The sequence below is a fragment of the Trichomycterus rosablanca genome, chromosome 18 (assembly GCF_030014385.1).
Source record: "Trichomycterus rosablanca isolate fTriRos1 chromosome 18, fTriRos1.hap1, whole genome shotgun sequence".
Classification (NCBI taxonomy): domain Eukaryota; kingdom Metazoa; phylum Chordata; class Actinopteri; order Siluriformes; family Trichomycteridae; genus Trichomycterus; species Trichomycterus rosablanca.
The window spans coordinates 22,027,762-22,041,000 of record NC_086005.1 but is presented as its reverse complement, the minus strand read 5'-3'; the positions used below and the strand labels follow the sequence as shown (position 1 = coordinate 22,041,000).

Genomic DNA, 13,239 nt, shown 5'->3' with positions numbered 1-13,239 from the left:
ATATCGTCTCGACTTGTTTGTCTTGCACACTGCATAAGAAAAAGCTTCCGAACACGGTGATCCAACATTTAAGAAAACACTCTTCTGCTCTGAGCCAGTGCACTGGGAGTGTTGGGTGGATGTTGACAAGAATAGCTGAAATTCCCAGGAGGTGGATGTTTGAACAGTGGAACGAGCACTTCCAGATCCCAACTGAGGAAGTAGCATTTTAGTTTGAAATAGAACGCCCTCAGGGCAGTGTTTTCACAGCCTTTATAAGGGAGAGCAAGATTTGGAACAGAGCTGCATGTTGTAGTGTTGCGTACTCAAGCTGTGATAAAGTGTTTAAGACCAGTATGTATGCAGTTTAGTGTATAATTATGACATAGCACTGGGTGAGTGTTGCTTGACCTCACCAAAAAAGTATATGGGCCACTGTATGTGTATATATATATATACCAATCAGCCATAACATTAAAACCACCTCCTTTTCCACACTTACTGTCCATTTTATCAGCTCCACTTACGATATAAAAGCACTTTGTACTTTTACAATTACTGACTGTAGTCCATCTGTTTCTTTACATGCTTTGTTAGCCCCCTTTCATGCTGGACCACCACAGAGTAGGTATTATTTAGGTGAAGGATCATTCTCAGCGCTGCAGTGACACTCACATGGTGCTGGAATGAGTGGATCAGACACAGCAGTGCTGCTGGAGTTTTTAAACACCTCACTGTCACTGCTGGACTGAGAATTGTCCACCAACCAAAAATATCCAGCCAACAGCGCCCCGTGGGCAGCGTCCTGTGACCACTGATGAAGGTCTAGAAGATGACCAACTCAAACAGCAGCAATAGATGAGCGATCGTCTCTGACTTTACATCTACAAGGTGGACCAACTAGGTAGGAGTGTCTAACAGAGTGGACAGTGAGTGGACACGGTATATAAAAACTCCAGCAGCGCTGCTGTGTCTGATCCACTCATACCAGCACAACACACACTAACACGCCACCACCATGTCAGTGTCACTGCAGTGCTGAGAATCATCCACCACCTAAATAATACCTACTCTGTGGCGGTCCTGACCATTAAAGAACAGGGGGAAAGCAGGCTAAATAGATATGTAGAGAAACAGATGGACTACAGTCAGTAATTGTAGATTTACAAAGTGCTTCTATATGGTAAGTGGAGCTGATAACATGGACAGTGAGTGTAGAAACATATATACATATTTTCACCCAGCATACAGGTCAATTTTGTCTTCTGCAGGCACTGCTAATTGTGTCTGCTAATGAGCTGGACAGTTTGGAATCGGGCAATTCAGAATCTTATCACTGGTGTACTAGTGAAATATCTTGCTTCGCCACCATGGCACCATAATTATATTATTACTAGCAGTGTCTTGTACTTTTGAAAAGACATCACTAGTAGGCTCATTATAAGGAAATTACATTGAGGCAGTAACAACATAAGTTAATACATTCAGTGCTCGATGAATTACTGATGGGATTGTAACCCTCAGTGGCTTGGCGAGTCTTTAATTTTAAGCTGTTTTTGATAAAACCTTATCTCAGATGCATTTAGGTAAATACATCAGAATTGTTTCTGAGGCTTCTGTACTGGTCAGACTTGCCTTCTTTGTGCTGTCCTCACCAAGCGACAGTGTCAGACAAACACATCTCCGCAGAAAATTTCTCCTTGGTTTCCAATAATTCTCTAATCAAGCCAACTGTTTCCTGCAGAATGCTGCAAAGCAGGCCGCTGCGGCTGCAACTCAGACCATAGCCGCTGCCCAGCACGCCGCCTCGTCAAACAAGAATCCTGCGGCTCAACAGCAGCTTGTCCATAGCTGCAAGGTAGGTTTATGGTAACCCTCACTTCCTGCATGTCTGGGGTCATGGGGAGGGTACGTAGCTCTAACTTTCAGACAAACATCAACCACTACGAACCACAGAACTGGTAAATATGTGCACACATAGACGTAGCATTGGTGAGACACTAACATTTCCCACGGTTCTCATTGTGTGGTTATTTGTGCTGCCCCCCAATGAATGGGTGGTAAAGTTAAATTCATATGTTTACTTGCATGTTATTCAACATAGTAGTTTTCTTGTTGATGTAAACTATAACAGCTAATGTTTATCCAATAGTCTAAAGGCGGGTAAAACGGACCTGCATGTTGGAGGTTAAGAAATAGTCAAACATCCATATGTACCTAAGCATGATCATCACTACGTTAGCTGACTCGGTCCCTACTGTGCATTTATAATGCATAACCCTCGTACAAATTTTCATGCTGTACTTTAATGTGAGCTTTTGATTTACAGGTTGTGGCAGACCAGATTCCCCAGCTAGTGCAGGGAGTAAGAGGCAGCCAAGGCCAGCCTGACAGCCCCAGCGCTCAGCTCGCCCTCATCGCAGCCAGCCAGAACTTTTTACAGGTACTTAAAACATCTAAGTCCTTTCAGCTGCTGTCTTCGTTTTGTAGAAATGTCTACGGGTAGACATTGTAGCTCATGATGTTCTGTTTTTCTTAATGTCAGCCTGGAGCCAAGATGGTGACTGCAGCCAAAGCAACAGTGCCCACCATTAGTGACCAGGCCTCTGCCATGCAGCTTAGTCAGTGCGCCAAGAATCTAGCTAGCGCATTGGGCGAGCTCCGCACCGCAGCTCAGAAGGTAGGAAAAAGATTGTTTTTTTTTTTCCATATAATATAAATATTTTATTACAATACATTTAATAAATGACTTTCTCAGTAAGGGTAGGATTAAGCTCTAGTAGGTACAGTGTTGTTGTGTTCTCTCATCAATTCTTCTGAAAAGGACTGCATTCAAATTTCATTTGAGCTTTTCGTTCAGCATTTAGCAGACGCTCTTATCCAGAGCGACTTACATAAGTGCTTCCACATAGGACATTTCCTACTTTAGTTTAAGTAGACAACAGTCTAAGAACACATCTGCTGAAATCCTGTTAGAAGACGTTGAGAGACTCGGATGTTCAGACAGACAGAGGAAGCTCGTTCCACCACTTGGGTGCCTGTACAGAAAGAGCCTTGATGCTTGTCTTCCTTGAGTTCTAGATGGAGGATCAGGGCGAGCGAGACTTGTGGCTCAGAGGTTGCGTGGTACACAGCGGGGTGTGATGAGTTCTCTGAGGTAGTTTGGAGCTGGTTCATTTTTGGCTTTGTAGGCAAGAATCAGTGTTATAAACTGAATACGAGCAGCTACAGGAAGCCAGTGAAGAGAAAATGTGCCAATTTTAGAGCAGATGTGTCTCTTCTTTATATCAGCCGATAAGGCCATGGCCATGTCAAGCTCGTATGACTGTAAACAGTCACACCTGTATTTTTTTTTTAGCATTTTTTGCAGTTCTTGGATTATGTCTGACCATTCTGACACATTTTCTCCCAGCGTAAGGGGGCAATTTGAGTTTTCTTGGCCAGTGACCATTGAAGTACTTTTTCAGTCTGCTTTCTGGTTATCTGTGCAAAGTTTTCTAGACTTGCTGATTGTAAGTTTAACAGGTACAGGAATGTTAGCCCTGTCTTTTTTTGTTCCGAGAAGATGTAGTAAATCATAATCAGAATCACTTTAAACATTTTGTTTTTTTTGACCGAAGAAGAATGTGTTCCATTTCTGTTGAGCTTAACCAGTCGTGCGTTTTTAAAGCTGTATGTGACTATAGCCTGACCGCTACTGCTGGTTTACCTGGCATACATTCATTTTCTGGTTGCTCTACCAGTGTGGACTGCAGTTTAAATGGACATTTAAAGTAGTAAAAGAAAGCAAGTATAAATACTGACCTGGAGGAAACAAAAGTCACCCAAAGTGCAGGTTGGAAACTCAGTCAACAGTGTACACAAGTAGGCTGATAAAAAATTACATGTAAAATTTAAATCTGACCTAAATCTGAATGTTCCGACAATTAGATTCAGTTTCTTCTCTTTGTTCCAGGCTCAGGAAGCATGTGGTCCTCTGGAGATTGATAATGCTTTGAATTTGGTAAAAGGACTGGAGAAGGACATGCAGGAGGCTAAAGCCTCAGCAGCTGAAGGCAGACTCAGACCTCTTCCTGGAGAAACTGTGAGTATGCAACCTGCTTTTACTTAAGATTGTAGTGAACTCATTCATGCTAAAACATACACACATGGACTAAATTTAGAATAAAAATTTAAATTATGTATTTTAAGTTCTTTTCTAGTTTGATGCCGACACATGAATGTCATTGAGGTTTGTGTTAATAAAAAGCATTCTACACTCGGCTTACAAATTGGTACTTTTTTCTGAAGAGATATTACAGTTGTTAGCAACAACTGCATTTGTCAAACAGTCCCACACACTGTCACCACTTCTTCCTGTCACATGAGCAACCACTTCACTCTTACCTGTGTGCATGCAGCCGTTGCAAGGATTTCCTTTATGCTAGTTGCGTCCTACTTTGTGCTTCGGTCCAAACTGAGCAACTTTTTAAATGAGTTGTTGATTGAATTATAACTTAAATGTATATTATTATATTATTATATAATTTAATATAAAATATATGGTTATGATTACTAGTCCCAGTACCTTAACTGCTGAGCTACCACTGCCTTATTCTATACTTAAGCACATAATAATAAGAAAATATTTAAAATATGCTTACAAGTGCCCAATACTGCTACCCAGTTATGCAGTTAGATTACAATGTCTGATAATATAAGATTGGATTATATTTCTATCTACTATATTGTATATTTACATTACATTTTTGCTATGTGACTGTATTGCCATATTATTTGTGTACAACATTGTACATTACAATAATAATTAAAAAAAAATACTGTACTCTGTGTGTCTGTCTAGCTGGAGAAGTGCTCTAAGGATCTGGGCTCCAACACCAAGGCCGTGAGCTCTGCTATTGCCCAGCTGCTTAGTGAAGCTACACAGGGCAATGAGAATTACACTGGTAAAAATAAACTTATTACAATTATCCTCAATTCATTTAGTGTCAACTTGTTTTAGTAACTACTTAAAACGTGTTAACAGTACAGTACAACAATTCCTTGTATGCTGAGCAGTATTGTAGAGTATCCTACAGCACCCCCTACCTGTAGTCATGTAAATTATACTGTTAACGTTCCTAACTCCCTTAATCACTACATTACTATTACTGCCTTAATTTAAAAGAACATAGAACAATATTTTTTTAAAGAAACATGATTATTAATGTGCAATCTATCTGATAGTTACTCGTGCATTTTCCTAATATCCTGATATTTGGCACTAGAACAGTTAATGGCTTATAGGTCAGGACCCTGTATACACTGACTTTTTGTTTTTTTTCAAGGAAGGGGGTGTATCTGCTTCATTGATATTTAACAATGGTTATAATATATATATATATACACACACACATACGTATGTAACACATACGATACTTAAGTAATCTAATCAAGTTAACTTGTCAGTATATTACATGAATTCCATAAATACTAATAAAATAGTAAACAAGTTTAAGTACAGTAAAATAAGTGACTTATGTCAAGAAATTAATCCCATAAATATTTGACACAGGGCTTATGATCAGAAATATGGAATATGTTTTGTTTTTTTATAATGTTTTACTTGCTCACATGTCACTGCTTGAGATTTTTTTAAACAAAGCAAGGTAAACATCATCAGCATGGTAAAAGAATATGGAAACGTGTCCTTTTCAGGTATGGCAGCACGTGATGTGGCCCAGGCCCTTCGTTCTTTGGCCTCTGCAGCCCGTGGAGTTGCAGCCACCACTGCTGACCCACAGGCTCGAAATGCCATGCTGGACTGTGCTGGAGATGTCCTGGATAAATCAGCCAACCTCATTGAAGAGACCAAGAGAGCCGTGGCCAAACCTGGAGACCCAGATAGTCAGCAGCGTCTGGCTCAGGTTGGAAATGTAGTAATACATGTTACAGACTTATAGAGATTCATACTTCTAAACAAACCCTTTTTAATAGCTGATATTAGACTTCCTGATGCTGCTTGCTTTGTTGAGATTGTGTTTCACAAGTGATCTGATTAGCTTTCCTTTAAAAGTCGTCTCTGAATGGGAGATAAATGCTGATGTGTGTGTGTGTGTGTGTTTTCATTCAGGTGGCCAAGGCTGTGTCTCAGGCACTGAACCGCTGTGTGAACTGCCTCCCTGGACAGAGAGATGTGGATAATGCCATAAGAACTGTGGGAGAGGCCAGCAAGAAGCTCCTTTCTGATCAAGTAAGTTTTATTTTGATATTATTAAGGTATTTTAAAATAAAAAATTAGCACTACATGGTAACACATCCAAAAAATGGTTACCATGCAAAAGGAAGGGGGGCACTCAGGCAATAAGTAAACCTTATGATATACATCAGAATATTAACCAATAGTAGACCAAGTTATACACACAAGGTATAGAACTGGCCATGCAAAAATAACTCACCAATACATGGTAAAAGGAGACAACCCCTCTGACGTGTGAAAGATGCCAAACACAGATCACGATAAAGCATATCCTGGTAGAATGCCCCGAATATACCAAAGAGATACCCTCACCCAAGAAACCTGTAAATCAGGCCACTGAAGCATTAATGTCTGTATTAAGGGTAACATGATTATTCTCTCTCACCCTGTAGTTCCCATCCAGTGGAAAGACCTTCCAAGAAGCTCAGGGGAATCTAAACCAGGCAGCTGCCGGCCTTAACCAGTCAGCCAACGAGCTGGTGCAGGCATCCCGTGGCACCACACAGGACCTTTCTAAAGCCACTGGCAAGTTTGGCCAAGACTTTAGCCACTTCCTGGAGGCTGGAGTGGACATGGCTGGACATTCTCAGGTAGATAATTGCTGCACGTTATGTTAATTTCCTTACTATCCTTTTATTCATAATAGCAGAAACTTTTGGGTTTTGGGTTGTTTTTTTTACCATGGATTTAATTCTTTTTCTTACTGTGTGCAGTCTAAAGAAGACCAAACTCAGGTAGTGACCAACCTCAAGACCATCTCCATGTCATCTAGCAAGCTGCTGCTGGCGGCCAAGGCTCTGTCCACTGATCCCAACTCTCCTAACCTGAAGAACCAACTGGCTGCTGCAGCACGGTAAAAACGCCACACTTGGCTTTTATTTCTTATCTCTCTCTACTCTAATAACTACCAAATTAATGTCTAATTAATGCAGTCAGTCTTGAAACAATTAATACCCGAATGATACCCGACCCGAATGGAACGCACATAAGAATAATAAACTATATGAAGCGAATGCCACCATTGGGGTAAAATGCCAGTCTACCTTAAAAATCACTGGGACCAGCCGGTGTACACAAGATGCCACACTGGACACGCCAAAATAACACACATTTTTGATAAACGTGTAGCATGACAAACACAGATTACAGTCAAATACTAAATGCTAGGGGTGGGGGATTGTGAGGGGTGGGACAGTGGCTCAGTGTGCTGCACTGTCGCCTCACAGCAAGAAGGTCCTGGGTTCGATTCCCAGGTGGAGCAATCTGGGTCCTTTCTGTGTGGAGTTTGCATGTTCTCCTGTGTCCGCGTGGGTTTTCTCCGGGACCTCCGGTTTCCTCCCACAGTCCAAAAACATGCAGTCAGGTTAATTGGAGACACTGAATTGCCCTATAGGTGAATGGGTGGGTGTTTGTGTGTGTGTGTCTGCTCTGCGATGGAGTGGTGCCCAGTCCAGGGTGTTGCTGTGTGTCTTGCGCCCATTGAAAAGCTGGGATAGGCTCCAGTACCCCCCTGCGACTTTGATTGGATGAGCGGTTAAGAGAGTGTGTGAGTGAGTGAGTGTATTTGACATTTACACACTTCAGCCAAGATTCCTTAGTTTCAAAGTGTGTAAAACATGACGTTAAAATCCTAATAAAATAAATAAATAAATAAATAGTTGACCTGTAAAAGACATATCATAACCTTTCCTGCCATGAACCTGGCCCAAGGGCAGACATGGCGTTAACAACTAAACACTAAACTAAATGTTTGTTGTTGTAGTCTTTGTGTAGGTACTGTTACACAGCAATTTGGTACCAGACACTAGCCTTTATTATGGTCCTAGAACCACACACACTCACACTGCAGGCTGTTCCATTTATGTCGGCTTACGTTACACCATGGCTCTTGTATATTTAAAGTCAAAAGCTGATACTTATGTAAGGTGTGTGTGCATGCGTGCGAAAATCACCTGCCTTTCTCAGCCAAGTCTACCAAACAGAACTAGTGCCACTCAAAACCTTAGCTGACTCACAGAATTACACAAAGATAAAGCATGTGCAGCGAGCAAGGTAGGAGCCAGTGCGTGGTAACACGTGGGCGGACTGTATTTCCAAACTCCAATGATTCTCTTTCTCTCTCTCCCCATTTTTCCTTCATATTATTATCGTCTCTCTCCCTCTCCCCGATCTCGCTGCTTTCCTTATTGCTTTCTGTAACATTTTCTTTCTCTCCCACACACACTCTGCCTCCTCTCATGCTCCTCTCACATCTCTCCCTCTCCGTCTCACTTTTTACAGCGCTGTGACCGACAGCATCAACCAGCTGATCACCATGTGTACCCAGCAAGCCCCGGGTCAAAAGGAGTGTGACAACGCACTCAGGGAACTCGAGGTACCTCTCACCTCACCTTATTTTTATAACAAGATGTTACGATTCTGTTTTTTCTCTCTTTCACTGAAAATAGTTATATTTATAGACTCTCCTAGTTTAAAAGTAATGGCTGATATTGCGATACTGCCTAACGCTTGTTTTAAGGTTACTATGCAAGAGCAGGCAATAGAGCATAAATATAACATCAGAACAAGTACAGACATTTAGCCATTACATAATGCGTATTATGATATTTGGTTTTCTGGTGTTGCACAATCAATCATATTGTAACTAGGACAGGTGTTTTTATTAAGTGAATACATGCACAATATGAACAAAAGTACTTGGACATTTATATTGAAGAATTGCTCCCTTTTTCTGTGTAGATTTAATACTATCCACACATCTGGAAAGCTTTTCTACTTGTCCACATACTTTTTGCCATATAGTGTACTTAAATAACTGCTAAATAATATATTTTATGCATTTTTCTCCCATTTTCTCTCAATTTACCATAGTCAATTTGTCTTCCGCTGCTGGATATCTGTGACAGCCCTTAACTGAACCCCTTTTCACCCATGCACTCCGCACAAGCGCCTCTATCTGCCAATCAGGGTCCTTACACAGTGTTTAAGGACAGCCCACGTATTCCGGTCATCCCTCCCTGCAGGCACTGCCAATTATGGCCGCTAGATAGCGCCCAGCCGACCGGTGGCAACACCGAGTTTTGAACTGAGGAGTTCAGAATCTCGGTGCTGGTGTGCTAGCAAAATATCCCGCTGTGCCACCTGGGCGCCCTGACATTGGCTATTTTTAAATGATTGTAGTGCTTACTTTGCATGCTCTTGTATTATTTTGGATCTAACTGAGTTTAAAGTAAGTGTTTAAAGAATAAACAGTCAATTAATGGGACTAAACGGGCATTAATATTGCCACATTTATGTTAGTATGGGCTAACATATGGGCTTATGTATTTGTGTATTCATGGTAAATAACTTTTGTGGTTAAAAGTGTGTCGATTTGTGTGTGCAGACGGTGCGGGGCATGCTGGAGAACCCGACTGAGGCAGTGAATGACATGGGCTACTTTGACTGTATTGACAGTGTTATGGAGAACTCCAAGGTGCCCGTCATTCTTCCTATGCGCCGTTTTGGGCTGTAAATGGTAAAGATTATGGGACAGTCATGAGGCGTGTCTGATACGTTCTGTTTTATGTGCAGGTTTTGGGAGAGGCTATGGCCGGCATCTCACACAACGCAAAGAACAGCAACCTGCCGGAGTTCGGCGATGCAGTCAGCTCTGCATCCAAAGCTTTGTGTGGCCTTACTGAAGCCGCTACTCAGGTAAACAACCATGTGTGTAGTACAGTGTGTGTATTTGTTCCAGCAAGCTTCTCCGAGAGGTTTTTATCTCCCCAGTAATTTGTACACACTTTCACAATTTTAACCTCGTTAGTCTGGAGTGGAGTGAAATGTGTCGCCCAGTGTCTAAAACATCTGGAGTTGAAGAAGCAGAGCTAATGTGCTCTCGCTTTTAAGGATTCTGCTTTTTTATTTTATTTTATTTTAATATAGTGTTTGTGGAAGGCTTGTACAGTTTGTGTCTGCATCAGTAAACAAATTATGGATTTAGAAAGGAACTATATAAATCATGCTGTCATGCTGCTCATACAATATCCTGTTTCTTCTTTTGTTTATTTGTTTAAAGCCTCCACTGTTCTCACCGTCGCATTTTGTAACAGCTCACAAACTTCTGGCTGTATTAGTTTTTGTCATTATTTATTTTTGTAAAGACAGTTTAGAGAACTCACAGAATGCAGTAGAATTATATGAGCTATTTAAACTACTCATATCCTCACTATGATAATATAGGCATTAAGACAGCAGATGAGATGATGATATGAAAATATTTAATACCCGGCTGGTTAGAAATTGAGGACACATTTTTACACTTGGTGTACTAAAGACCTGAGTTTATGCCCTGGCTCAAATCTAGATCGTTTGCCATCATCGTATCGAAACCTCGACTCTGCCATACGTTTGGGCTGGTCGGCTGCATTAACAACGATTGGCTGTTGTTAAAAAAACAAAAACAAACTTAGAACGTAGTGGCACTCGATTGGCGCAGCTGTAAAATATGCTAGCCCACCAGTTCTGAGATCTCGAGCTCTCAAGTTTGAATTTCAGCTCTGCTATCAGTCGGCCGGGTGCTGCATTTGTGGCCTATGCTGGCTGATCGACGGCGCCTGCACAAGAGACGGGGGATGATGGGGATCGGTGCATGACTCTCTGTGCGCGAAACGCATAGGAACTTCTATCGTGCAGGAGAGAAGAAATGGTCGGTACTGCACACGTGACATGACCCCTCAGTCTGGAGTGGTGGTCTGCAGAAGTAGAAACGTATTACCATTGGGTAGTTTGATACAACTTGAGTGGGTAAAAAAATGCATAAATAGGGGAAGAAAAACCCTGAATAGGCCTGTACATAGAGCTGGCGCATGCACACTGAGGGTGGGTGGCAGTGTGCTTCAAATTGGCAGTCTTACTCTGTACAGACTGTAGCTGTGCTCTCAACTGAAATCAAGCTTCAGCTGTTGGAAATGAATTAAAATGTCATTTTAATCACCAGCATTAATGGAACCGTGACTTTAGTCTGTTAATGATTAATCATCAACTTCCCTAAAACTGATAAATAAGCTGTTTTTGTATTGCTGTTTTCTGCTGTTTGTCTTGATTTGCACCCCCTCCCACCACCACCACCACCACTAACTCTCACAGTGAACATTCATAATGGGTTTGATGTCAGATGGTGAGTCATGATGAGATGCTCTCACGTTGTGCTTTGCAAAAGCTTTAGTTCTGTGACTCAGCTTCTCTTTCTCCTTAGAATGTGGATGGCTAGTGGAATAAAAAGAAAAAAGGTGGTTTTTAATGTGTGTTCTCGTTTGCTTTGCTTGTGTATTGAAGTTGTTGATAGGACAGATGGTGAGAGGAGTTAAAGAGGCTAACAGGACCCTTCTGGTGAGATCAGGTTAACAGTCTAACAGGTTTCTGTGCAAAGCCACCAACTTTGGCCATCTAAAAAATAGAACCTAGGCTAGATGTTCCATAACTTTCACTAGTAAGTGAGGAGTTAAGACTTTCAAGTACGTCAGTTGCAAGGCATGGATTTGCTCAGAAAGGTGTGAGGATAATTGAAATTAAGAGCAAAACATCATAGGAATACTGCAGAGGATAAAGATAGAACCTAGGAGCAAAAACACTGAGAAAGATCATTGGTACAAGATGGATGGATGGATGGATGGATGGATAAAATAATTGATCAATAGATGAATGCATGGATCAATAAATAGATGGATGGACAGATAGATGGATAGATAGATACATTGATGAAAGGATAGATGGATGACTACATAAATAAATGGATAGATGGATGGATGAATGGACAGATGGATGGACAGATGAATGGATAAGTGTAGAGATACTGTAGATTGATAGATTGGTATAGACAGATTAATAGATAGCTTAAAGAATGATCTAGTTAGGACATTTAACATTCTCTTACAATTTGTAATAGAGCAAATATGAAGGTTTCCTGCATTTAAATAGGTAGCCAAGTTTGACATGTTTGGCTAGCAATCTGAAGGTTGCTGGTTCAAGCCCCACCAACGGCAAGTTGCCAGTGTTGGGCCCCTGAGCATGGCTCTTAACTTTTGACGGCTTGCATTGTTGTTATGTCACAGTTGTTCGGGAAGCAGCAAAAATAGTAGTCTTGTCCTCCGTCCATGCTGAGGCTTTCTTTAGGTCTTTGGGAATCCAATACTGGCCCCTTTATCATCACTGTACAAATCATGAACATATATTTACATATTTTTCAGCAGGTGGGGCCATGCATTTAAAAAATCTATTGGTTAGTTATAGAGTGGATGTGTGCATGTCCATGTCTACACAAAGCTACATGGGTTTACCTTGATTAATGATTAAAAAAAAAAAAAACAGATGTGCATGTTGTACTGAAACAGAAACAGTTGAAACAATATCTGAACTTTCTGTGTCCATCATTTTAAGTTCTAGTTCTTGGTGACTGTACTTAATGCTACTGTTGTGACATGACTTAACTTCACTGAACCATTTTCCCTCATTTGCAGGGGGCGTATCTGGTGGGTGTCTCCGATCCAAACAGCCATGCAGGACAGAAGGGCCTGGTGGATCCAGCTCAGTTTGCCAAAGCCAAACAGTCCATCCAGATGGCCTGTCAGAACCTGGTGGACCCAGCCTGCACCCAGTCCCAGGTATTTACTGAATTTACCACTAGGATAGTTCACCTAGATCTTGTTCATGTTCATGCGGGACACCAGCAATGGCCGGGAAGGGCCACAGTCTAGCACAAGCCACAAGCCAACTGGTCCTCTTTTTACCAGACATGCCAGATCATTACAGTCACTGAAGTTCCACCAGTCTGGCTGGGCTCTTAATGCACAATTGGCCTGGCCTGAAATGATGAGGCCGGATTGAAATTTGCCTCCTTTCTGCTTCAATGAGTTCCACCAGTTTAGCTATTCGATTGGCTCCTGTTCAGGGATGGGAAAGCCGGACCAGGTTTCCTCATAACTGATGCAATTACGACCTCTGCTGGCTGATTGATGGCGCCTGCATAGAGTTGGGGAATA

The 13,239-nt window shown here is 41.6% G+C and overlaps 1 protein-coding gene across 2 annotated transcripts in view; it reads left to right on the top strand.

Annotated features, from left to right (window-relative positions):
* The window catches only part of tln1 (talin 1), a 107,238-nt gene that overhangs the window by 71,084 nt on the left and 22,915 nt on the right, over positions 1–13,239 (top strand). For both annotated transcript variants that reach the window (XM_063014782.1, XM_063014781.1), the window contains 13 exons: positions 1,724–1,837; positions 2,309–2,422; positions 2,525–2,659; positions 3,935–4,063; positions 4,823–4,925; positions 5,677–5,885; positions 6,092–6,211; positions 6,610–6,807; positions 6,931–7,070; positions 8,498–8,591; positions 9,603–9,692; positions 9,791–9,913; positions 12,718–12,861. In XM_063014782.1, coding sequence (XP_062870852.1) covers positions 1,724–1,837; positions 2,309–2,422; positions 2,525–2,659; positions 3,935–4,063; positions 4,823–4,925; positions 5,677–5,885; positions 6,092–6,211; positions 6,610–6,807; positions 6,931–7,070; positions 8,498–8,591; positions 9,603–9,692; positions 9,791–9,913; positions 12,718–12,861 — 1,713 coding nt within the window. The remainder of the gene's footprint in view (positions 1–1,723; positions 1,838–2,308; positions 2,423–2,524; positions 2,660–3,934; positions 4,064–4,822; positions 4,926–5,676; positions 5,886–6,091; positions 6,212–6,609; positions 6,808–6,930; positions 7,071–8,497; positions 8,592–9,602; positions 9,693–9,790; positions 9,914–12,717; positions 12,862–13,239) is intronic.